General features: G+C 46.1%; 2 protein-coding genes across 4 annotated transcripts in view; one reads left to right on the top strand and one right to left on the bottom strand.

Annotated features, from left to right (window-relative positions):
* PIGF (phosphatidylinositol glycan anchor biosynthesis class F) overlaps window positions 1–26,430 on the top strand; it is a 38,275-nt gene extending 11,845 nt beyond the window's left edge. For both annotated transcript variants that reach the window (XM_081855029.1, XM_081855030.1), the window contains exons 5-6: window positions 11,286–11,394; window positions 26,059–26,430. In XM_081855029.1, coding sequence (XP_081711155.1) covers window positions 11,286–11,394; window positions 26,059–26,172 — 223 coding nt within the window. In that variant the 3' untranslated portion in view covers window positions 26,173–26,430. The remainder of the gene's footprint in view (window positions 1–11,285; window positions 11,395–26,058) is intronic.
* Window positions 21,467–26,981, bottom strand: part of RHOQ (ras homolog family member Q) — a 36,880-nt gene continuing 31,365 nt past the window's right edge. Inside the window, exon 5 of one of the 2 annotated variants that reach the window (XM_081855052.1) lies at window positions 21,467–26,774. In XM_081855052.1, the coding sequence (XP_081711178.1) occupies window positions 26,742–26,774 (33 nt within the window). In that variant the 3' untranslated portion in view covers window positions 21,467–26,741. Of the gene's footprint in view, window positions 26,779–26,981 lie in introns of both variants that reach the window. The other variant, XM_081855051.1, reaches the window with a different exon arrangement.

Genomic DNA, 26,981 nt, shown 5'->3' with positions numbered 1-26,981 from the left:
AGTCATCCCATAAACTTCCATTTCCTGTGTAACCCCTCTCTGATCCAGTAGGTTGGGGGAGACCTCAGAACAGATTAGGTCAGGGCAGGGAGAGAAGAGGAAGGAGACGTCCATTGTGCAGGTGAAAGTCCTTGTGCTAATGGAACACCTGTTGGAGCACAACCCATTACCTTTAATTCCCACTGCCCCCTTAAAAGTCTATAATGTTTCAGTGGCAAATAATAGTTGGGGAGTGAAATGATTTTGCGGTGTTCTTTTTAATGCATTCTGAAAAACACTCAATTTGGAAACTCCCTATTAAGCATAAAAAGGCATTGGCCGGAACATGCTGAACAATCTGAATTCTCTGTTCCCCAGCCAGCAATATGGGCATTTTGTTGGAAGTCTCTAGTGGATGAACTATTCGGTCAATTGAGCATTTGGATTTGGCCTGTTGGGACTTACGCTGGTGTACTAAAGCACTCTGTCTTAATGTGCACCCACCCACGTCATCTCAATTCAGCATGACCACCACTTTAAGGGCAAAAATGGTGAGGTTTTCCTTAAACATTTGCACAATTGGCGTGAACTCAATAAGGCTCCATGTCTGGTGATGCTGGCACATGTTTGCAGGTGCAAAATGGATTTGCCTGCCTCTACAGGTGATAAGCTTGGGCAGCATGGAGTGAGGAAGGGGTGGTGATGGTGGAAGTAGATGGTCTGATTAGTCAATGACCCAAGTTTCTGTATCCGAGTACCTTTTGTCTCCTTACACTGATTTTTTATATGTAGAATTCAGGTGCTACTGGGCTAAGTCTTAAGGGGAGATTACGCTAATGGATGATGGAGAGAAACTGGGGTTTTTCTCATTGGAAGCTGCCTTATGCCATATGCCAAGTCATCTTTGGCCAGTCTAGCTTACTCTGCATACTCTGACTGGCAGTGGTTCTCCAGGATTTCAGCAAGGAGTCTTTCCTAGGCCAAAGATTCATAGAATCATAGAATAGAATCATAGAATCATAGAGTTGGAAGAGACCACAAGGGCCATCGAGTCCAACCCCCTGCCAAGCAGGAAGCACCATCAGAGCACTCCTGACATATGGTTGTCAAGCCTCTGCTTAAAGACCTCCAAAGAAGGAGACTCCACCACACTCCTTGGCAGCAAATTCCACTGTCGAACAGCTCTTACTGTCAGGAAGTTCTTCCTAATGTTTAGGTGGAATCTTTTTTCTTGTAGTTTGGAACCATTGCTCCGTGTCCGCTTCTCTGGAGCAGCAGAAAACAATTGACCCTGCAATCTTTTGCCTGCCACGTATGTGCTCTGCAGCTGAGTTCTAACTCTTCTAATTCTCACTCTTGTGGGATGAGAAAGCAGAGGGAAAACCAACAGTGGTGGGGTATGTACTGGGTACCTGTGTTGTGGACTCAGACCCTACTGTTGTCTTAGGTAAGTGTGATGGGATGATGAGCTGCTTGTGCGTAAAAGCTTAGTCCCTCAGAGCTTAGGCATGGTTCTCAAAACTCTGTCTTAAGCGGAGCCCCTTAAACATGACTCCCTTAATCGCTGGCAGAATCCAACAGTGGGCGTTTGTGGAATCTGCTCCAACATAAAAGTTCCTTAACGGAAACGCGTCTTCGGGATTCTCGGCGCGACAGTTTCCGGCGAGGAGTGGGTGTACCTATGGGGGGTCCTGAGACTTCTCCACTGTTTTCACTAGAAGTCTCTCGGAGCCCTCCCTCCGACTCACTTTCTCTCTGAGCTCCTTCTCTCCCCCTGCTGGTACCTTCCTCTGCTGCCGAGTCTCTCTTAGCGTCCAAGAGCCCTTCCACCGCCTGCTTTTCCGATGGCAGTTCCCTGACAGTAAGTTACTTCCTTCACCAGTGTTGAAGCAATGATTCTTCAACATCAACTTCGTTGGACTGGTCATATTGTGCGGATGCCTGATATCATCTTCCAAAGCAACTACTCTATTCCGAACTTAAAAATGGTAAGTGTAATGCTGGTGGTCAACAAAAGAGGTTTAAAGACTGTCTCAAGGCAAATCTAAAAAAATGTAGTATAAACATTGACAACTGGGAAACACTGGCCTATGAGCGCTCTAGTGGGAGAACAGCCTTTACCAAAGGTGTCATGGGCTTTGAAGACACCAAACTCAGGACGCAAGGGAGAAACGTGCTAGGAAGAATGCACACGGCAAATTCACACCGTGATCGACTCCCACCCGGAAACCAATGTCCCCACTGTGGAAGGACGTGTGGATCCACGATTGGCCTCCACAGTCACTTACGGACTCATTGTTAAAACCGTGTTTATGGAAGACAATCTTATTCGGCTACGAGTGATCCCCAAAGACTTCCTTCCATCTGGTCCAGCTTTCTGCTTCCAACGTTAGCTATTCAAGCACTGACCAAAGGCGATCTCACTTCCCCTGTGGTTTGTCCAAGAGACCTCTTGTTGAGAGGTATGCTGCCTTTGAATCTGGAGCTTCCATTTCTCTATCATGGGGAATGTACAGTCAGAAGGGACCTCAAGGGTCCTCTCGTCCAACCCCCTGCAGTGGAGGAATCGCAGCTAAGAATGGGCAGAGCAGGTAGGAAGAGCTGCCTGCTATCAGGGTGGAGCTGAGAGAAGGTATTATGGCAGGGATCCCCAAAGGGGATTACTGACTCTGTCATTTGCCATGCTGGCTAGTGGATGTTGCTGTCCCAATAGTGTCTGGAGGGCACCATGTTGGCACAAGTATTATGGGGGTGGTTTGGTAGTGTGGAAAGGACATTTTGCACACATACTCCATGTCATCGGAATCGCCAGCTGTCCCAGGGAACTCAAACATTTAAAAATAAACCCCCACCCTTTTTTTTGCAGGGGGTGCATGGAGTGTGCACAGAGAATGCTAAGAGTTTTAATTGTTTGGTGCAGTCTTTCTAAGTGTGTTGTGCACACACACAAAGAGAATTATATATAAATAAGCCACATCCTGTGCTTTAAATAATTGCTCCTCACGGCTCCTGTCTCCTGTAGTTCTGTCTGCGAGGAACCAGACGCCTTCGGCTCGCCACTCCTGGACTTTGCTTTGTGCTCTGACATCTCTGTATTGTAACCGGTGTCACTAAGCTAATGGCCAGCTGTCACAAGCCCAGAGCGGGGAAGAAATGCTGCGAAGAGATTGTCAGGGCTGATGGAGGCAGGAGAGGAAACCTCTTTGGAAAACTGCTCAAGCATTGTTTGGCGAAAATAGCAGCCTGCACAAAAAGCCCTTGCTTGTCTTACAGACAATTGGCGATTTCATTACTGCTGCTATTTGAATCCTTCTTTGCCTTTCTCACCTCCTACCTCCCTCCAACCCCCTGCCCGGGCTAGCTGCTCACTTTTTGTTTTAAAAAAAGGAATACAGCAAAGAAAAGGCACAGTTGCTCCAACCCCATTTAAAGGAACCCCCCTTTCCCCATGGTGACCCAGGCGGCATGACTCAAAGCAATAAACGCTTACCTAGCAGGCAGACTTATAGTGGGTTCCACTAGGATGAGCGGTTTAGGAGGAAGTGGATCTCTGCCTCAGCCTGCTGATTCCCAACTCATCTGGTGTTAAGACCCCAATCCCGTCTTGATCAAAGATAAGGCTGCGTAACTTTCTCGTCCTGACTCAGCTGTGACTCAGTCGGCTTAGCTCAGACATAGGCAAACTCCGGCCCTCCAGATGTTTGGGACTACAGTTCCCATCATCCCTAGCTAACAGGTCCAGTGGTCAGGGATGATGGGAATTGTAGTCCCAAACATCTGGAGGGCCAGAGTTTGCCTATGCCTGGCTTAGCTGAAGCTAGCTGAACCATAGTTGACCATTGTTGATCATCAAATTTCCAACCCTTCGTCTCCCTCCCATGCCTTTTAAAATCCCAGTAAGTCTCCCCTGTCCCAATTCAGCAATATTGTGTGGAGGTGAGAGACTATGCTCAGTGCTTGCCTTGCGTTTCCAGAGGGCCATTTAGTTGCATTGTTGATTCCAGGTGTGCTTGTGCAAACTAGACTGGGATCCTAAATCTGTACTATCTCTTGCTTCTCTGTGAGATGTATTTCTTTTCTTTTTTTTCATTTCTTCCTTTCTCTTTTTTTGTCCTTAGGGTCTTTTGTAGTATTTCTTTGCCTCCCTGTAATTATGGTCTAGTTTTCAGTGAAGTGGTAAATCTGTGTCTGGGCTCTCTCCCTCCAGACTGCAGGGGAGGACTTGCATGACTGGCTGCTCCTTGAGCCAAAAATAAAAATAAAAATGAGAAAAGTGGAGTGCTTGCCCTTGCCTCTCCTTGGCATGGGGAATGGGCACAGCTCGGTAGCAGTGTCTGCTTTGCATGTCGATGGTCTTGGGGTCAATCCCTGGCTTCACCAGATAAGACTGGGAATGTCTGCACTCTGAAACCCTGGAGAGTTGCTGCCTCTCAACCCAGACAGTACGGATCAGGGGTCTGACTCTGTATATGACAGCTTCCTAGGGCCAGCTTTTCAACACAACTTTTTGGTTCCTGAAATTCATTCTGATTGTGCAGATAAAATATAACAGATAGAATTCTACAGGATGTGTTGCTGGTGTGTGAAAACAGTTCAGATCCAATGATCTCCAGGTGGTGGAGACATCAGGTGCCATCCTGGCTTTTGGGCATCTTCACTTGGTTGCACGCGACTGACAGACAGGTGCAAAATGCGCCTGGCAAATTTTGAATGCTGTTCCCAGGGAACTGGTGAATTGTAGCTCTGTGAGGGGAATAGTAAAGGTAAAGAGACCCCTGACCATTAAGGTCCAATCGTGGCCGACTCTGGGGTTGCAGCGCTCATCTCGCTTTATTGGCCCAGGGAGCCGGCATACAGCTTCCGGGTCATGTGGCCAGCATGACTAAGCCGCTTCTGGCGAACCAGAGCAGTGCACGGAAACGCCGTTTACCTTTCCGCCGGAGCGGTACCTATTTATCTACTTGCACTTTGATGTGCTTTTGAACTGCTAGGTTGGCAGGAGCAGGGACCGAGCAACGGGAGCTCACCCTGCCACGGGGATTCAAACCACCGACCTTCTGATCAGCGAGTCCTAGGCTCTGTGGTTTAACCCACAGCGCCACCCGCGTGAGGGGAATAGTTGTCTCCAAATAATCTTCGGCACCCTTAACAAACAGCAGCTTCCATATTTCTTTGGGAGAAAGCCACAGCTGTCTGAAGTGGCATCTTAGTGCTTTAATTGTATGGCGTAAATGTGGCCTTAGACGCGGTAGTTAGGATTTGGATGCATCACTGATATCTACGGAGTCACATTTTGTGGTGTCTTCATTGCTGTTAAATCCCAGGTTATTCTCCCTCTTTTGCTGCAGAAGACTTTCCTTTGTGTGCCGGGTGATTCACAATGACTTCAGGATTTCTTTCCTGAGAGGCAATTGCTAATTCAGAGGCTAAAACTTGGGGTGGGGAATCTGTGTATGTATTTTGTGTGTCTTCCCCCCGCCCCATTACCACCTGGAGTATCATCTGCTGTTTCTTTGCCCACACTCTGTGTTATGAAAGCTTTCTGCAGCTCCTCGCAATCTGTTGTGGATTTTTAGCCGTTGTGATTTGTTTCTGTGTCATCTGCACATTTAGCTGCCTTGACACTTTTTTGCAGCTCGGATCCTCAGACTGTTGTTGCTAGTTCCCTCCATTATAGAAATTGACCATATGTAACACACACACACACACACACACACACACACACAGAGAATGTGCTTTGGCCAGTTGTCTAGTCATGAAAAAGGTGCATAAAACTAAGCAAGCAATAAGTATTTCAGGACCTGAGCTATAAATGCTGCAAGGCTTTTGCAGTGTACGTCTGACGTATAAAAAAATAACAATGAGGCGTTTTGCTTAGGTTGCTTCTCTCTCTTCCTTGGCCAAAGTCGGTTGTTAGCGCAGATCCCATGTCTAAGCAAAGCCTCTAATGCGATAAATTCAGCTACAGACTAAGCAGGAGATATTCTCTTGCCGTCTGCGCAGAAGTGTTTGTTTATGCTGGAGCTGAGTTTGCAGGCGCCGCTGTACTTAAGGAATTTGAAATGTTAGGCCAGCCTGGTGATTTGGGCTGATTTTGTGTCTGCCATGAATGCTTTTGAGCTAGGAGAAAAGTTGGATGTTCTCTCTTTCTGTGCATACAGCCTGGGTAATAATGTTGCAACCAGATGGCAAAGTGTCTGTAAACACTGAGCGCTGAAGGCTCCAACGATGCCCTTTCTGTGACAGCTAAAAGTCATTGTGGTTACTTTTATTTACTACTTTAAAATTGGTACAAGCTGGATTAAAGAGCCTTCTAAGGATATCTATTGCCCTGTGTTTTCAGACATAGGAACATAGGAAGTTGCCTTATACCTAGTCAGACTATTGATCCAACTAGTTCAATATCGTCTTCACTGGCTGTCAGTAGGTCTCCAGGGTTTTGGACATTTTCATCCCCAACCCGGAGATGCTCAGGATTGAGCCAGGTGACTTGTGCTTGCAGAGCTGATGCTCTGCTTCTGAGCTATGGCCCTCCCCCAGATTGGTATCTGCAGTCCATGGTTTACAGTGTTCCCTAAGAGATGTGTCCAGAACATTGGCTGTCTAAAGTGCAGCTCATTCCCTATGTTACATTTCTGTAACATGTGCACTCATCTGTGAATTATGTGCTTAAAAATAATATGTCGTTTCCTTCCCATTTCTTGCAAAATGTCCATAGTTGGAAACACACACACACACACACACACACACACACACACACACACACCAAGCATGATTGAAAACAATACTATACCAAAATGGACAGGAACAGTAAATAAAACCTCTGGAGCTGCAGTCAAGCGTCAGTCAGCAATAAAAGAAACACAAGTTAACTCTTTATTCAAGGAACCAAAACAGTGGAGGCCCATCAACTCTTCCCAGTAGGTCTTGCTCCAAGAAGGCAGTTGCGAGAAGTTCCCCATCTTCCCACTATAGTGGTACCTCGGGTTAAGAACTTAATTCGTTCTGGAGGTCCATTCTTAACCTGAAACTGTTCTTAACCTGAAGCACCACTTTACCTAATGGGGCCTCCCACTGCTGCTGCACTGCTGCTGTGCGATTTCTGTTCTCATCCTAAAGCAAAGTTCTTAACCCGAGGTACTATTTCTGGGTTAGCGGAGTCTGTAACCTGAAGCGTATGTAACCTAAGGTACCACTGTACTTCCTAAGACTCCTCGTCTCCAGGGTCTTTCCCAAGCAGTCGCAAACTGCGCCTGTACACAACCTGCCCTCTTCATTTCTCTGCGTGTTCTAGGAAAGAAGGGAGCTGGTCGCAGCAGGAGGGGGAGACTTCATGGCTTTTTCGGCAGCCGGCCCTCTTCTGTCCTCTGCCTCCTGTCTTCTGGCCCTCTTCCTCTTCTGCCTCCGAGTCTGAACTGCCCTCTGCCACCATCTCTTCCTGCTCACCAAACCCTGTTCCCTTTTCTGCTTCCGACACCTTCTCCTCCCAGTCTGCTCCCTCCTCTCCCTCTCGCCATTCATGGTCATCCCATCACCAGTCTCCTGGCTCTGAGCCATCTTTCCCTGGGGGTTCCCTTGGGGGATTCCCCTGCTGGTGCCTCCCACCATTCCTCTGCACCCAAGCAAATCCATGACAGGAACTGAGGGAGCTGGGGGGGGGGGATGATCAAGAACTGCAGAAACCACAGGCCAGCCAGAACCCAAAAGTTTTTAACCAGCAGGGAGGGGTCCAAATGGGGACATGCAGTTCGATGGATCGAGGGCCGCAACAGAGAAGGCTGTTTCATGTGTTCCCACCACCCACATTTCAGTGTGCAATGTGCAAAAGAGCTTTGCCAACTAAATGGAGATAATCGGCAGGATATTTCGGGGGCGCTGGTCCATTTTTGCAAATGATCCGGCTTCGGGTGCTAGGATTGAAGAGTGCATTGCATTTCCATATGTCAGGCAGGGATGGAGAATCCTGTGGCTCTCCAGCTCTTGTTGGACTCTAACTCCCATTGGCTCTGCTGGCTGAGCCTGATGGGAGGTGGAGTCCGCCAACATGTGAATGGTCACAGGATCCTGCTGTCAAGCAAAGAGAGGGTGCAGAATGTCAGTTTAGAATGGGATGCCATTGCATGAGACGCCGTGCACCTTTGTCAGCGCCATCTAGATAGCTGACAACTTGCAAACTTTCTCTCACCCCCCCCCCCCGCAATCCTATGGTTACATAAGCAGCAATTTTCTCAGCGGGGGCGGAAAAAAACCAAACCAATTTTAAGTGAAATCCGATTCCCGATGTAAGTAAACGTAAATCTCATCAGACTCGTGTGGATAGACATCTGGGTCTATCTCCAGGAAGTAGCAGTCCCTTGTGGTTCTTGCGCATAAGTCTCTATCAGGACTTAGACGACAACAATGCAGGGATCTTGATTTACATCTAATTAAATGTCAACAATTTGAATTAGATTTCCCTCCAATGTGACTAGAATTCCTCAGCCAGGAGCCTTTGATACCCCGCTGAACTTAATTAAAAAGCTTGCACAGTGGGAGGAATGGCAGCATGTGAACAGTGAATCACGAGGGTTCGGAAAAGCCCCTGGTGCCACGCGGAGTCCCAGAAGGGTACCAATGCTGGTGAAATTTTATTGTTACTTTGCTGAAAGGGGTGAGGCTTTGCCCCCATTGATTTGATCTGCAGTTTGCTCAGCCCACGTCCCACAATGCAGAGTTGCCCCTGGGCTGTTTCAGCTGTGGGGCTTTCTGGACCCTAACCATCTGATGAGCTTTCTGTACTGCTTTGCAGGTGAGGCAGAGGCAAATGTGCGATGTCAATATTTATGTATTTTTAAAACCTATATCCCGCTTTTCACCACCTGAGTCTCAAAGCAGCTTACAACAGACCCTCCAAGTGTCCTTGTATTCCAGGGACAGTCGCAGATTTACAGAAGCCATCCCGGTTTCTGATTTGATTCCAGAATGTCCCAGTTTTCCTTAGGACTTCCCTATTTCCATCAGGGAAATGTTGGAGTTATGTGACCCCCTGAGTCAAGGAGATCAGTAACTATGCAACCTTTAGAAAACATCCGAAGGCAGCCCTGTGTAGGAAGTTCTAAAAATGTTTTATTATGTTTTTATATATGTTGGAAGCTGCGCAGAGCGACTGGGGCAATCCAGTCTGATGGGCGGTGTATAAATAATAAAATTACTTTTTATTATGGAATTGGACATCCCTGTTTTCATCGGAGGAATGTTGGAGGGTATGCTTACAACATTAGGCATATACAGTACAGTACAGTCATATCTTAGAAGTAGAATGGACTCCGTTCTGGAAGTCTGTTCAAGTTCCAAAACATTCAGAAACCAAAGCACGGCTTGTGATTGGCTGTGGGAAACACCTGCAGCCATTCAGAAGCCCCATCAGACATTTGAAAACCGGAACACTCAATTCCAGTTTTAGATCGTTCAGGAGCTGGAACATTCAACTCCCAAGGCATTTGGGAGCCGAGGTACGACAGTATACAAACTATTTTAAGCGGAAATTAAACATCAGAAATTTAAACAAAGAACTTCAGCGGTAATACAGTCATACCTTGGATTGAATGTGCTTCGAGATGAGCGCATTTGAGTTGCACTCCGCGGCAACCTGGGAGTAACGGAGCAAGTTACTTCTGGGTTTTGCCGCTTGCGCATGCACAGACACTCAAAATGACAACATGCGTATGCACAGAAGCGCCGAAACGTGACACGCGCAGACGCACGGACATGGGTTACGTTTGCTTCTAGATGCGAACGGGGCTCGCAAACGAATCCCATTCGCATCTAGAGGTACCACCGATCTCTGTAGGTATTAGCAATGTTGCAGTTACAATCATCAGTAGCTATATAAATCAACATTAACCAAGTAAAACTGTAGGCAAAGCATATATTCCAAATGCCTCTCAAAATGGCAGTGTTTTCATAAGCTGCTTTTAACGCAGCAAAGATGCAGCCTGATGGCCTTGAGAAAGAGAGCGAAATCCACAGTGTTGAGAGCACTGCTGAGAAGATAATCACTAAATGATTCCCCCCTTGGGCAAAGGATACTTTAAGAAGTTCTGCTGTGATTACTTTTATAATCAGGAAGACACTCACAGTATTCTTTAGTTATGTAGGATCCAGATGATGTCTGGCTTAAAAGGAATTCACTTTAAACCCCATGGCTTGACATATGAGAGGGACAACTGGTAGTGTGTAAATTGAGTGCGACTGTTATTATTATTTTTTAGTACATACGCCTGCAGTTTTGCAGCTTGACCCTGTACATGTCACTTAGCTGGTGAGACATGTTTACTAGGATAGCACACTCGGACAGCTCAGCTGGTAAAGCATGAGACTATATCTCTGGGTGATACGTTCGCGCCCCACATTGGGCGAACAGATTCCTGCATTGCAGGGGGTTGGACTAGATGACCCACGGGACCCCTTCCGTCTCTACAATTCTGCGATCCTGTCTTTGGGATTTATGGGACGCGGGTGGCACTGTGGGTTAAACCACAGAGCCTAAGGCTTGCCGATCAGAAGGTCGGCGGTTCGAATCCCCGCGACGGGGTGAGCTCCCGTTGCTCGTTCCCTGCTCCTGCCAACCTAGCAGTTTGAAATCACGTCAAAGTGCAAGTAGATAAATAGGTACCACTCTGGCGGGAAGGTAAACGGCGTTTCCGTGCACTGCTCTGGTTCGCCAGAAGCGGCTTAGTAGTCAGGTTGGCCACATGACCCGAAAGCTGTACACCGGCTCCTTCGGCCAATAAAGCGAGATGAGCGCCGCAACCCGAGTCAGCCATGACTGGACCTAATGGTCAGGGGTCCCTTTACCTTTATCTTTGGGGTTACAGCCTTGACTAGAGAGGTCCAATGCTGCGAATCATAGAATTGGAGAGTTGGAAGGAACCCCATGGGTCATCTATCCCCACCCCTTGCAATGCAGGAATCTCAACTAAAGCTTCCATGACAGATGGCCGTCAAACTTCTGCTTAAAAACCTCCGAGGAAGGAGAGTCTGCAGCCTCCCGAGGGAGTGAGTTCCACTGCTGGACAGCTCTTACTGCCAGAAAGTTTTTCCTGGTGTTTAGTTGGAATCTCCTTTCCTGTAACATGATGCTGTTGGTTTGGGTCCTACCCTGCAGAGCAGGAGAAACCAGCTTGCTCTATCTCCCACGCAACAGCCCTTTAGATGTTTGAAGGCGGCTATCGTATCTCCTCTCAGTTTCCTCTTCCCCAGGCTAATGCATGCACCCCACCCCATCCCGCTAAAGTTACTGAGCTTTTTTTACATTTCTCCCCCAGGGCAATGTCCATCTGGGATAGCAGTCTACAGATTACCGCGATGTGCAGCGTGGTGGGGGCGTGGCTTGGAGCATTTCCTATTCCACTGGATTGGGACCGGCCGTGGCAGGTTGGTTTCTTCATCTGCATTTTAAATTGCATTTTAACCTGTATTTTAAATTGGTCCCCCCCCCATTATGTTTTTACTGTAATTTTACTGGTGTTAGCTGCCTTGAGCCCGGCTCTGGCCGGGGAGGGTGGGGTATAAATAAAATTTATTATTATTATTATTATTATTATTATTATATGTGAGTGAACGTTGGTTGATCAGACCAAGGTGCCTCTAGTCTTCTGTGCCATTTCCAAGAGCGGCCGTACCCCCTTTGAGAAACTTGGAAGCAGGGCATGAAGGTGGTGGCCTTCCTTGTTGCTGTTCCTCAAGCCCCTAGTGAATTCTGTCACTGAACCTGGAGATTTACCTCTTTTGGAAAAATGGCCATTGATAGATAGGTTAATGGTCCAGGAATGTCATTGTTGGAGTTCAGTCCACGTGACCTCTCAGCACTGCTCCTATGATGTCTCGGGGGGGGGGGACGTGTTTTTTCTGCCATCTGAGAACGTGGCCTGCACTGCTGCAGCTTCCCCCCATTAAAAGCACTTAACAAGATGCATCTGGAGCAGGCTATTGGCGCCAAATTGATCTGCAAAAGTGGCGTGGCCAAGCCCTGTGCCCGAAAACAATACTTTGCAGTTTTCGAAAAAGCAGAGCCCTGGCAAGCTTTGCTGCCGGTGAGGAAAATGTGACGCTTGCAGGAAAGCGGTAAATGCAGCTGGCTGAGCGGCTACTGGCAACTGATGCCATTTTCAGAGTTGCATAACCCCTGCAGGTCAGTTCAAGAGCTTTCTGACTTTAAAACCAATCTAAAGCAGTTTCTTTCTCCTTTCGCAAGCGGAGGGGAGAGGGAATAGTCCGTGAAAATGGATGAAGCTGTTCTCCCAGCTCCAACCACAGGGAAGGAATTTATCTTAGCCATATTGCAACTTAGATCTCTTAGTGGCATTAACGCAGACTTTATTTCAGATTAAAATAAACCTGAGCTGATTCTAATGTATCCCTTTCTATGAATACACAAGTACAGTGCGCGCGTGCACACACACACCCACCCACCCACACACACACACACACACACCCTTCCAAGTGTAAAGGGCACACACAAGTATCTTTAGAAAATTCCAAAGTAGTTAGTAGAGAAGGATTGAGTTACTGCTTTCAAGTCTTTTAAAGAGGCCCATGTCTAATTCTACACCTCCACACTCTTCACCCTTGCTAGGATAAAAATAAAAATAAAAATAAAATTTTATTTATACCCCGCCCTCCCCGGCCAAGGCCGGGCTTAGGGCGGCTAACAACCAATAATAAAAATGAGTTGAATGAGTACAACTTAAACACAAGATTAAAATACAACATTAAAACATTAAAAACATAAAAAGTAGCCTCATCACAGGAGGAGAAAGGAAAAAAGAAAGAGGGGGAGGGAATCAAATTGACTCCAAGCCAAAGGCCAGGCGGAACAACTCTGTCTTACAGGCCCTGCAGAAAGAAATCAGATCCTGCAGGGCCCTGGACTCATGAGGCAGAGCGTTCCACCAGACCGGAACCAGAGTTGAGAAGGCCCTGGCTCTGGTTGAGGCTAATTTAACTTCCTTAGGGCCCGGGACCTCTAGGGTGTTGCTATTTATGGACCTTATTATGGCAATCTTTGTATGAAATGTTCCTTTCATATCTCCAATTTTCTTGAACAGATCTCTGGTTTTTCCCATTCTATTGTTTTCCTCTATTTCTTTGCATTGCTCATTTAAGAAGGCCTTCTTGTCTCTCCTTGCTATTTTTTGGAAATCTGCATTCAAATCTGGGCCCATCACCTCCTGGCAAATAGAAGGGGAAGAAATGGAGGCAGTGAGAGATTTTACTTTCTTGGGCTCCATGAACACTGCAGATGGTGACAGGAGTCACTAAATTAAAAGACGCCTGCTCTTTGGGAGAAAGGCGATGGCAAACCTAGACAACATCTTAAAAAGCAGAGACATCACCTTGCCAACAAAGGTCCGTATAGTAAAAGCCATGGTTTTCCCAGTAGTGATGTATGGAAGTGAGAGCTGGACCATAAAGAAGGCTGATCGCCGAAGAATTGATGCATTTGAATTATGGTGCTGGAGGAGACTCTTGAGAGTCCCATGGACTGCAAGAAGATCAAACCTCTCCATTCTGAAGGAAATCAGCCCTGAGTGCTCACTGGAAGGACAAATTGTGAAGCTGAGGCTCCAATACTTTGGCCACCTCATGAGAAGAGAAGACTCCCTGGAAAAGACCCTGATGTTGGGAAAGATTGAGGGCACAAGGAGGTGGAGACGACAGAGGACGAGATGGTTGGACAGTGTTCTTGAAGCTACAAACATGAGTCTGACCAAACTGCGGGAGGCAGTGGAAGACAGGAGTGCCTGGCGTGCTCTGGTCCATGGGGTCACGAAGAGTCGGACACGACTAAACAACAACAACATTTATGGACCTTAAGGTCCTCCATGGGGCATACTGGGAGAAGATGCATGTACATGGGGCTGTGTGCATCTAAATACAAAGCAAACTGGGAATCAGCTGATGGGCAGGAAGCAGGACCTGGAATGGACACTAAGCCTGGTCTGCAAGCAGAAGGGGTGGCAATCGGGTGGCACAGTTTGCACTGCACAGCATTTGGGCTGAACTATGAGAAGCCTTTCGACTGCTGATGGAGAGCTTCAAAGAGAAGTAGATGGGAGGCTCCCTTAGGGATATCGGAAGCAGTCTCCAGAGAGCTAGTCCTGTTAGTCCGTTGCAGCAAGAACAATTGTGATGGCTGCGTTCAACCTCCTCCAGACGTCTCCAAATGCCAGCTGCTGACAGTCACAAGTGGGGAGAGTGTTCTTGGACCCAGGTCCTGCTCGCAGGCTTCCTGCAAGCATCTGGTTCATCGCTGAACTCAATAGGACTTTGGCCTGATCCAGCAGGGCTCTTACGAGTCTTGTGGCATTTGAAAGGAGGAATCCCCAAGGGTCATCTAGTCCAACCCCCTGCAATGCAGGAATCTCAACTAAAGCATCAATGGCAGATGGCCATCCAAACTCTGATTAGAAACCTCTATGGAAGGAGAGTCCACAACCTCCCGAGTGAGTGAGTTCCACTGTCGCAAACAGCTCTTACTGTCAGAAAGTTCTTCCTGATGTTTCGTCGGAATCTCCTTTCTCGTAACATGAAGTCGTTGGTTTAAGACCACTTTGTGTACCTGACAAAGGGGGGTTTAGTCCATGAAAGATTATGCCTCAATAAATAGGTTAGTCTTTGAGGTCCTGCAAAACTCTTTGCTGTTTTAGGAAATTGCATGGCACTTATATTTTCCTATGGATGCGGGTGGCGCTGTGGGTTAAACGACAGAGCCTAGGACTTGCCGATCAGAAGGTCGGCGGTTCGAATCCCCATGACGGGGTGAGCTCCTGTTGCTCGGTCCCTGCTCCTGCCAACCTAGCAGTTCGAAAGCATGTCAAAGTGCAAGTAGATAAATAGGTACCGCTCTAGCGGGAAGGTAAACAGCGTTTCCGTGCGCTGCTCTGGTTCGCCAGAAGCGGCTTAGTCATGCTGGCCACTTGACCCAGAAGCTGTACGCCAGCTCCCTCAGCCAATAAAGCGAGATGAGCACTGCAACCCCAGAGTCGGTCACGACTGGACCTAATGGTCAGGGGTCCCTTTACCTTTATATTTTTCCTATAAGACCAGCTCCCTCTCCCCCACCCCACCCAAGCTTTTGGAAGGGGCTGCGCTGGTTCCCAACACGTTGAATCGCTCCATATTCATCACTACCAAAACCAATTCTGGTTTCTTCCCCGCGTGCAGTTGTGAAGTGGGCTCTGTCCACAAAATCATATTCCATAATAGCATTTCTTAGTCTTGAAGGACCACATCACTCTCTGCTGGTTTTGCTGCAGCAGACCCAACACAGCTCCCCCTCTGAAAGTTATTGCTTTGTTTTCTTTATTATCCTCTTTTATAGGGGAAATGGAAAGAATGTCTTTTTTTTTTAACGATGCAAAAGCAGCTTGTAAATGGACATTTGTCTTGGTATTGTACTAGATGGGGAGCCACTGGAGCAGAAAGATTTTATTGGGAAAAGCCAAACTTGTATCAATGATGGACTTTCAGAACTCAAAAGAAATATTGGTTGCAGAAGTTTGCCTTCTTGGGAGATCTGAGGCTTCCCAAAAATACGTTGCTTGTGAATCAAGAGAGAAGTGTGAGGACATTTGGAAATGCCCCTAAATGGCTCAGACGGATTTGAGATGTAAGCCGTGTCAAAAACAGCAAGTGTTGTCATTCTGTACCCAAATAACATAGGTCTGGAGGGCTTCCTTGTGAACTTATGGCACTTCATGTTCCAGTTACAAGAAAAGGTTTAGGTTTTAATGGATTCATGCATTGTTTCCCACTGCAACCTGCCCCCAGGTGTTTTGCTCAATACAATGACAAAGAGGGCACCAGGCGGTCCTCTCTGGGGAGGCCATTCTGAGAGATGGGACGCTATTGTATAAATTAAGGGTGATAGCTCATTGCTGTTCTCTGTTCTTCTTCCTGGCAAAATGTCATTTGCTTTCTGCCAGGGTAATGTGGCCCTTGGCCGAAAAAGGGACCCCCACCCATCCCGGTCTAAAGGATCTGGCAAAGATGCTTGTCCAGCTTCATTTTTTAAATACTTCCTTCCCAACAGTTGATGTCAGTTCATCAAAAAAGGGGCAATAAAAGAGTTTGCCTGGAAGGCTACTGAAATCTCTCATTTTCCTCACCATTCCATTTCTGCAAGCATTGGAACTTGCCAGGTGGAATGACAACCCCCCCCCCGTTCCCCCCTCCGCACACTGTTCTGTGGGGGGGTGTCTCCCACCACCACCCCAATTTCAGGGGGAGGTGCAAAAGTCCCATTGCACAAACAGAAGTCCTTAGGCAAGACTTCCACTGAAGTGACTGGTGAGTTGAATCCACCACTTCCGCCTTTACTGATTTGTTTGGGGGTTTTCCTCAACACTTTTGAGGATTTTTTTTTTCTTTTCCTTTCTTGCAACCAAGCAGTAAATTTCATGAAACAAACAAAGATTTGTGTTAGTCAGGTAACTTCCTGCTCCCACAAATCAGCCTGTTTCCTCAAATGCGGACATAAAAACTGCTGCCTTCAGCAAAATTTGGCTCCTGCAGAGGGGAGTATTTATAACGCAATATGAGCTATGAAATTAAAGTGGAAATAAAATTAAATGGGCTGAAAATAGAAATAGTTAGGCCTCATAAATATGTGTCATGCTAAGTATCACTTAATATGTTTTCCAAAAATAGATTGCTGTCTCGAATCCCTCCTTTTTCTTCTAAAATAATGTTTACAGTCTTTTAAAAAGACGTTGCTCTTTTAACTTTATGAAATTTCTGTAAGGCCCGTGATTACAACTCAAAACCAAAACCTATCTACTTAATCAGTGGCATTCCGCCCCCTGCCCCTAAAATTACTTTCTTGGTAAACTCTTTTCCTCCTGTAACGAAGGCAGCTGTGGTTGATGGAGAATAGTTTGCTTGAGGCTGCTTAGCAAGTTCCTGGCAGATGCGAGATCTGAGCCCCAGACTTTTAGCCACTGTGCTACACCAACTCTTTATTTCACAGACTTTCTAAGGCTTTCATTTCAGGGCTGCCTCAAATGCTATTTTTTGCTCACAAACAGAGTACAAAATACATACATTGCACTGCTCAGAAATCCATGGCCAAAGGCTAGTTTTTTAAACCTACAAGATGCATGTGAACAGACACCCTATTAAAGACACTAAAAAGTGGGGTTCCTTCATTGCAGGGGGTTGGACTAGATGACCCTTGAGGTTCTTCTGCAATTCTATGCTTCTGTGATTTGTATTTGCTGCTTGGACGAGTGAAACCGGCCACCTGTCTCCTTGATTCTTGCCCATCCTGGCTCATAAAAGTGAGCTGGGAAGGGCTGGGTGATGGACTCCATGGGGTGGTGAATGGACCCAGCCAATATGGCCAACTATCGCCCAGTCTCAAATCTTCCATTCTTGGGCAGGTGATAGAGCGAGTGGTTGCTGAACAACTCCAGGCACGCCTGGAGGATGCAAACCATTTGGATCCCTTCCAGTTGGGATTCAGGCCTCACCATGGGACTGAAACTGCCTTGGTCGCGCTGGTCGATGATCTCTGGCGGGCTAGGGGCAAAGGTGAAAGCTGCTTCCTGGTTCTGCTGGATCTCTAAGCGGCCTTTGATACCATCCACCATGACATCCTTCTGGACCGCCTATAGGGACTGGGAGCTGGGGGCACTGTTATACTGTGGTTCTGCTCCTTCCTCCTGGCCATATCCAGAAAGTGGGGGGGGATGAGTGTTCGGACCCCTGGGCTCTCATTTGTGAGGTGCCTCAGGGTTCCGTCCTCTCCCCCGTGCTTTTTAATATCCACATGAAGCCGCTGGGAGAGATAATCAGGGGGTTTGGGCTGGGTGTCTAATAGTATGCAGATGATACCCAGCTCTACCTCTCATTTAATTCAGAACCAGTGAAGGTCCTGTGTGAGTGTCTGGAGGCGGTTGGCAGATAGATGGTGGCTTACAGATTGAGGTTGAATCCTGACAAGACAGAAGTACTGTTCTTGGGGGACAGGGAGCGGGCTGGTGTGGAGGACTTCCTAGTCCTGAATGGGGTAACTGTGCCCCTGAAGGACCAGGTGTGCAGCCTGGGAGTCATTTGGGACTCACAGCTGTCCATGGAGGCGCAGGTCAATTCTGTTTCCAGGGCAGCTGTCTACCAGCTCCATCTGGTACACAGGCTGAGACCCTCCCTGCCTGCAGACTGTCTCGCCAGAGTGGTGCATGCTCCAGTTATCTCCTGCTTGGACTACTGCTAGGCGCTCTATGTGGGGCTACCTTTGAAGGTGACTCTGAAACTACAACTAATCCAGAATGTGGCAGCTAGACTGGTGACTGACCATATAACACCGGTCCTAAAGGATCTTCACTAGCTCTCAGTACATTTCCAAGCACAATTCAAGTGTTGGTGCTGACCTTTAAAGCCCTAAAAGCCGGGAGAGAAAGATGGTTACTTTCCTGCTTTGGAAATTATTTTCCTTTTTCCAGAAGGAAGAGTGCGACGTGTAGAAAGGGGGGGGGGATGTGCAACCAGGAGAATGCAATCCTTTTGGACGCACAGCTGTCCATGGAGGCGCAGGTTAATTCTGTTTCCTGGGCGACTGTCTACCTGCTCCATCTGGTACGCCGGCTGAGACCCTACCTGCCTGCGCACTGTCATGCCATAGTGGTATATGCTCTGGTTATCTCCCACTTGGGTTACTGCAATGCGCTCTAATCCAGAATGCAGCAGCTAGGCTGGTGACTGGGAGTGGCTGCCAGGACCATATAACTAACCCTGGTTCCAAATAATATACCCTGGCTCCCAGTATGTTTCCGAGCACAATTCAAAGTGTTGGTGCTGACCTTTAAAGCCTTAAACAGCCTCAGCCCAGTATACCTGAAGAAGCATCTCCACCCCATTGCTCAGCCCAGACACTGAGATCTAGCACCGAGGGCCTTCTTGTTCCCTCACTGTGAGAAGTGAAGTTACAGGGAACCAGGCAGAGGGCCTTCTCGGTGGTGGTGCCTGCTCCTCCCATCAGACGTCAAAGAGATAAACAACTATCTGACTTTTAGAAGACATCTGAAGTTTTTAATGTTTAGGGAAGTTTTAAAGAATTGATGTTTTTGTTACGTTTTTAGATATGGCTTGGGAAACCCAGCCAGATAGCCAAGGTATAAATAATAAAATATATTACATAGGAATTGTGTGAGATCAAGTCTGAAGGCAGCCCTTAGAATAAAAACTTTATTTTTTCCTGTCATATCCAAGAAAAAGCTAAACATTTGCCCTTGCCGCTTGCAAATCCAACGAGACTGTGACATTTCTATAGTTTATTCTACTTCTAGTTTCTGTTGAACAGAATTCTATCAAGTTTTTTCTTTAAAAAAACCTCAAAACTGTCAAATGTCTCTTTGTAGCTTCAACCTGAATTGCCCATTACATGCAAATACTGTCCATTCCAGGATGTGAAACCACTTAGTGTAATGACACATTTTATTCAGTAACTAGACAAATGTTTCAGTGCATTCCATGAAAAGGAGACCCAGTCTCTTCACCGAATGCAATGCTTGCAAACCTCAGTAAGCAGATGGCAAGTGAAAAAATCCCATTCTTCTGTTTTGTGAAATGGAAAAAAAATAAATGTGTTTTTATTTATTTATTTAATTTGTATACCTCCCTTCAGCCGTCAATCTCGGGGCAGTTCACAACATAAAAAGATGGCAAAGTTTAGTAAAAAATGATTGTGTGCTCCTCTGGAATCCTAGAGTTGAAAGGGAGCTAGCGTACGTAGTCCTCAGCTAAGGCTAATATCGCTTGTAAAATTGTGGACCAAAAATATGACATGAATTCAGTTGGAACCAAGAATAGTGTTATTAAGGGTGATTTGGGGCAGATAGTTAAAGAAGACATCAATAGATTTTCTTTAAAAATTGCAAAGTTCAATAAATATAGATATATTTGTGTGAGGAAGCTGCCTTCATTTCAGGAGAAGAGCTCACCAAGTCTTGCATAAACACAAAGTATATGAAAGGTAAAACGTGGAGGCCGCCTGCATGCCGTGCGTTTGACGTTGCCCACCAAATCTGTTTTATGTCATCTTCAAAAGCTCCACGCCTGCTTTTGACATCCTGGCAAACAGCTGAGTGCAACTGGAAAGCGCTTGAACTTCTCCATAATGAGGATTGCAGATTTAGTCTTTCTGACCTATCTGTGTGATGGGGGGGGGAGCTTCTGAAACCTTTAAAAACAGTGACAGCTCAGGGTTGTATACCAGTCCAAGTAGGCTTTTCTGGTTTAACATTGCTTGGTGGTAAAGACCCCCCCCCCACCCCATGATGTGGGAACAGGAGTCTCCAGTAGCAGGGAGCATGGCTGAATCTCGCAACCTGATGCGGATGGGGCCGGCAGTAGTGGTGACACAATTGGTAGGAAAATCTCCTGTGGTTCTGATATTCCTATGTGATCAACACACCACAGGGAATCAGTGTATGAGCATGGATGAGACTGCAGTCCCAATCACATCATACACTTTGAAGCACTTCAACTGTCATATCTTCCCCCAAATAATCCTGGGAACTATGGGTTGTTAAAGGTGTTGAGAGTTGTTAGGAGAGCCTCTTGCAGAGCTACGATTCCCAGCAGCTTTAACAAATTACAGATCCCAATATTTTTTGGCAGCAGGGTGCCATGATTGTTTAAAGGGCATAAGCATGCTTTGAATGTACAGGGTGGCTGTAGCCAGAGAGAGAAATGGAGCCAAAGTTTGGGATGCATGGGTGAATGTTATAGGCATCGTTTGTGATAATTGAAATGGGCAGAGCAATCCTAAGAAAATGTCTAGTGGTACCACTTAGTTGGTGCCTGGGATCTGAAAAGCTACTTATAGGCGAACCCAAGACTTTGTGTGTGCCCCCACCAGGTTTAAAAATATTTAATTTATAAATTGTCTTCTTCCCATGCCACCTCTGAAGCTCGTATGGGAAATCCTACTTCAAATCCATGTTGGGCATGCACACAAGTTGTGTAGGTCTGTGGCTCCAGGCCATCCCATCTCCCCCTGCCCAAAATAGTGCAAAACAAAAGGAAGCAGTATTTTATGCCAAGGTTTATTTACTGAACAAGCTATGCCACTGTTTTTTTGTTTTGTTTTTTGGAACTGGCTTGTCAAAGAACATTCCTAAGCTTATCACCCAAATACAGATAGGTAGCCGTGTTGGTCTGCCATGGTCAAAACAAAATAAAAAAATTCCTTCCAGTAGCACCTTAAAGACCAACTGAGTTAGTTCTAGGTATGAGCTTTCGTGTATCTGAAGAAGTGTGCATGCACACGAAAGCTCATACCTAGAACTAACTCAGTTGGTCTTTAAGGTGCTACTGGAAGGAATTTTTTTATTTTGTTCTTATCACCCAAAGACCAGGCTCTGTTCCTATTACAATGCCTCTGGCATTTATAACTGAGCAAGATGTGGGTGAATGTAAAAACGATGACTGTAGCATATGAAAAGATGGGGGAGTTATTTTTATTTTTCTGGTTCAGAAAGCACTTTTTCCAGCAAGAGGGGCAAAAGAGAAAAAAGCTATACCCTCTAGAAATCATCGCGGTAGCACTTGGCAGCTCCAGTTTTTGTTTTGAAGCGCACATTGATGAAATAGCAAGTATGCCCCAAGACAATTGATTCATAAAAGAGAAGTCATAAAGACTCCAATTTTCTGAAAACCGTCCTACGCATTGCTAGTTTTCTGCTGCAGTCTTCACCATTCTGATGGCCTCCAGAGGCTTTGGCCTACAACTCCCAGCAGCCTCAGCCAGTATGTGCTTGCTGGGGCTGCTGGGAGTTGTAGGCCAAAAACATCTAGAGGGCACTGGATTGGTGACAGCTGTTCTAGTGTATCACTAAGCTCTTTGGACTAATGCACAGGTACAGGATTCCATCTCTTAAGTCACGACTAAGAGAAAGCTGCAGGATCTAAAAACTATACCTGCCTCTTCTTCCTTCAGCAAATTCCCTTTCCTTGCCTAATCGAGCATTGAACAAACTTAGCCAAGTGGGTTACGAATCCTGGACAAGCAGGGGACTAGACCAGCCTTGGCCAATGTGCCAGCATCTCCCTTAAGCATGGATAGCAGCGGGTGGAGGAAATATACATTTCCCATGGCCTTAATCTGCCCTCTGAGTTGTGCCTACAAGATCAGAGCTGTTCCATTTTCCCTGGCCTTTCCCGATGGGCAGATAGAAGTGGGTTTAACCCAGCAGTGATGATATCTAGGAATGCATCAATCCATCGCTCATATTAAGAGAAGGATTCATAGTTAGGTTCAAATATACAGTCTCCCCCCGCCTTGACCATTGGACAATAAATGGCACCGGAAGATAACTCAATATTTCATAAAAACCAGCATATCAGTGCCCAGATTATCCTCTAATCACGATTAGTCAATTCCTGTTGAAATTAAGTTTTATTTTGAATGAAAATGTCCAGTGGAGCTACAGCCTTCATTAGGCCACAGAACACAACATACTAGCATTGAATATGCATTGGCTTACGTATAAGTCTCCTGCAAAAAAATACACGGCACCATTGTTAACGCACGGGATCAAGCACATCTTTGGTTTGAAAAGCAATTGCGAGAGAACCCATGAGCTTTTTCTGAAACCAGGACTAGAAAAACGGAAGCAAGGTCAATAAAGAGTACCTAAGGCACCTCATGAAAAGATGATTGCTGTCATCTTCGCTACACTCCTAAAGACCTCCAAATAATGCTCCATTATACTAAACGCGCAAGCCGAGGAATGTGATGCTTAAGTGCAGGAAGACCGCATCGCCGTCAATTCCGGGTAGCAAAAATAAAAAGTTTTATTAACATGTCGTGAGGAAAAGATTAACGGCTAAAAGAAAAAAATTGCAGAAGTGGAAGCCACCAGCTCTTTCCCCTGCCTCCTCACCTCAAATACTTCCGTCCTGGAGTTTGTGCAATGCAAGCTTGGGGCAGAAGCGAAAAGCTGGAGAACGAAAGCCCATTTTCTCACATGCCTGGGTTGCACTTTGTTTGCTGTCCAGGAGATGGGAGAACGGGAGAAACGAGGAGAACAAATCGTGCCTGTTGTAAAGATGAATGTAATGTAGCATATACTCGTCTCAGAAAAACAATGCACAGTGAGGATGGTCTGTACCCAGAGCGTGCAATAAAACAGCAGAACTTGGACTGCAGCACAGTATTTTGCTCCCTCGCCTCTCGACAAGTTGCGGCTTTTAAGTTAATAAAAGTTGGCCTTTTATGTTGTGATGGAGGCGATCAGGTTTCAAAAGTGGGGGAGTCTATCATTTACTTCTGTCACTCACTGTTGAAAATCAGCCTTCTGTTTGGCCAGAATATTCAAGTCAAGATCGGAATGAATCATTGGCACCAAGAACGTTTTCTAACCTATTACTTCGAATAATTGCTCATTGCCCAGCTAGCTGCCTGCATGTTGGTGCCTGCAGCATTCACTTGCAAGGACCACTTTCCCACCACTCCAGAGTTCTTAAATGTTCATTCGAACGCCGTCCCTATGCATGGATTGGGATAGCCTCACCCTGTGTCCCATGCCTGAGATGTCTGCTTAGGCATTGCCTGGTACTAACACACAGTAGAGCCCGACCCATGAAGATGCTTTCTGTGTGGTCGCTGTATGCACACACTTGTGAGGAGCACGAGTTGTGCAGATCAGAGCAATGCCCATTGGGCTCTTCATGCAACAGCCTTGATTTGAATGTGACTCCAAGCACCTGACTGTCAGGGCAGGGAGCCAAGACAGTGCGCTCGTTTAGAATATTTGCATAGGGGTTCAGCATCATAGAACAAATGTGGGCCACTGTTGAACCACTGGGACAGTATCAGCATTTGGCATCAGTTCGCCATCAGTGCACACAATTATGCCATTATGTTTTAATCTACAGCAATGACTGCCCCGGCATAATAACTGCAAGGTTGGGGGACACTGCATACTACTACATACAATTGTTCCTTTGATGCTTGCTTGGGCAGGGAATACATCAGTCTTGCACCCAGGATTATTTGTATTCCACACTTGTGCAATGCGTGAGTGCAAATTTGGTTCCCTGGCACAGATTTCATGATCTCAGGAGACTTTAGAAGTAGAAAGTTTGTCGTTTTCATGGTTGTGGAGGACTGCCAAGGGAACACAACCAAGTAGCGTGTCACTAGTTTGCAGTCACAGGCGAAGAGCCTTTTTGCTAGGAGCTACAAAGCATTTAAATGCATGGGGACATTTCAGTGAGCCTATTTTTTATTCAGTTTTGCTCCTCTATATCTGTGCAGATATTTAAATCTTGGATTAGTTTGATCCTTTAGGAAGTCAAAATTTGAGCAGGGTTAGTTTACGCCAACCACTTTGGGGTTTTTAACGTTTGCACATACATTTATCTCTTACATTTACTTTGGGTTGGGTTCAGCGTTAGTTGATACGTAGAGTGTGGGAGTTAAGTCAGCCATGACTTCACTTGCAATACACCCATTTTTAAAGATGATTTTTATATTTTTTTAAAACCCACTATTTTATATGTTAATTTAATTTTTATGTTAATTTATGTTTTTATGTTAATTTAATTTTTATGTAAGACGTTATAAAATCTTAGAAGGGGGCCTCTCTCCTCTCACACCGGAGGGAATTCCTCATTTAAAATACTGCCTGCTGTAACTTCTAACATCACAGGACAGTAGCTGTTCGTGAGTAAAAACTAGGACTACTTTGTAGTGCAGTTTGTCAGTGGCATCTTCTTTGCCACTAGTTAGGATGCTGGGATTAGAATGGAACCCTGTCTGATTAATCAGACAGTTCCTACTTTGTTTTCAAAATCTGAATTAAGCTTGTTGGCCGTGTGTGTGTTTCTGCATTTCTGCATCTTATCTCCTTGAAGCCGCTTTCCCTTTTGGCTCCCTGACTAATTTTGTTGGGCCTCATTCACCAATTTTCAGGCGCTTGCAGCCTTTTCAATGGAGAAAAGCACTTGTGGGGTCAAAGGGGCGAGGGGAGAGTTAGCAAACCCCAAAGATGCTGGGAAGACAATGTGCTTCCTGGCAGGGAGGCAGAGGCCGCTTTTGCAGACTTCCTCCCCCAACTGTTAGCAACCACTCAAGCAGAGCGTGACAATTTGTCGTCAACCGAATCTTGCTTTCCTCGTGGTGTATGGCAGCGATGGACTTAGTTCAAGCTTGCAAATCTACTTTGGGGTCTTTCCCCTCTCCCTCTACTTCCAGGTGTCCACCAGCATGCACCAAGTGAAGAAGAGTAGCTCAGAAATAGAGGTGAATAAAGAATTAAGGGCTCTATCTCAGCTTAAGAATTCATTTCAAGGCCAGAGCTCATCTCACAGACCTTTCACAGAGTTATCCATTCCTAGGCTTTCCCCCACACCCATCAGCAACTTAGTTTGGCTGCCAAGTTGTGGCCTTGTTAAACAATTGGGAGTCAGAAATCCTTGGTGATCTACTAGTAAGCACCCAGAAGTCTGCTAGTAGATCTCAATCTACTTTCTGTCTATGGTCTTTCTTGGTAATGCTTCGTTCAAATTGTGCTTTGTGGCTAAACGCTTTGTCACAGCTTTTCAGCAATGAAAATATGCTATGACTTTGGGGGGCAGGGAGCAGGGAGGAAGAAGTACAGGCTATTATTAAGAATCCACTATTACAGAAATAATAATAATAATAATAATAATAATAATAATAATAATAATAATAGCAAAGCAAGAGGACATCAGCAGCCCAGGCCCCAAAACTGGCGGGTTAAAACGCTCCACGTTAGTTCTGGGAATTATCAAGTGTCATCATCTGCAATAGCCAGAAAGCCTAGTTACATTTTAATGCACGCATGTTTAAAAACTGTACAACATTTAGTGTTCACGTAATAGATGCGTGATGAACCGCTAACACTTTTGGCATTCTCTGAGAAAGCAGGTCGAGCTCTGCAATGGATCCTGTACCGCGTTTTGGTTTCTTCGTTCGATTGCACGGGAAACTTGTGCTCCTAAAAGTACGTCGAGGGTCTGACCTCTTCCTTTCTCTCCTCTCTCCACGTGGCAATTCTCTTCCTTCAGGTGTGGCCCATTTCCTGTTCGCTCGGAGCGACCTTTGGCTACGTGGCCGGTCTCCTTATTGCACCTTTGTGGATATACTGGAACAGGAAGCAGCTTACGTACAAAAGCAGATAGCTGGCGCAAAGAGAGAAGGCGTTTTTTGTTGCTGTGCTGATTCCTGGCATCGTGACTGCGCAGAGACCACGGTCAAAGCAGAAGGCGATCGAAACACTTTCGGAGCATCGTCAGGCCTTCCTCCTCCTCCTCCTCCTCCTCACAGCACGTTTTGCATGCTGTGGCAACATGATGATGCATCTGTCGCTTGTCCTAAATTATGTTACCCCTGAGAGATTGTACTTTTCCTTCCAGCCTGAATAAAGTGTTTGTAACAGATGCTGCTTGCTCCTTCACTGATTTGGGATTTCCCTCCCACACATTCTGGATTTTGCCTGATGCCAGTTTTTCCTAAAATCAGCTTCCCCAATTGATCTCGGATCTGTGGCTAGAGCATTGTTGTTGTTTTAAGTGTATGTTTGCACGGTATTGGATATTTCACAGTATGTGTGGCCATCGTCCCAGCGGGTCTCACGTGATCAGGCAGCAATTAATGCACCTCGAGCCTATCCGTTTTTTCACCGTGTGTTTCTTTGGAGTTAAAATGGCTATGATAGCTTCATCGAAAACCGTCTTCAGTCCTTTCTGGGTTAAAGCCGAGCACTCCACGTAGCAGTAGGCTCCTATCTGTCAAGAAAACAAATGTCTTTAATAGCTGCACAGGCACACAAAGACACCTCCCTCCTCCCCAAACTCCATTTGCCGGCTTGTGGGCGCCTTTGTTTTTATGGAACACATCAAGGTTTGTTTTGTCTTTGCCCTGTGAAAAACATCCTACTGTTTTAACCCTCCAGGAAAAGAGGTTACACCTTCACTTTGTCTTTCGGTGA

Source organism: Podarcis erhardii (genome assembly GCF_964252035.2).
Source record: "Podarcis erhardii genome assembly, chromosome: 3".
Lineage (NCBI taxonomy): Eukaryota > Metazoa > Chordata > Lepidosauria > Squamata > Lacertidae > Podarcis > Podarcis erhardii.
Note: the sequence above shows the minus strand (reverse complement) of the source record. Positions and strands in the feature narration are given on the sequence as shown.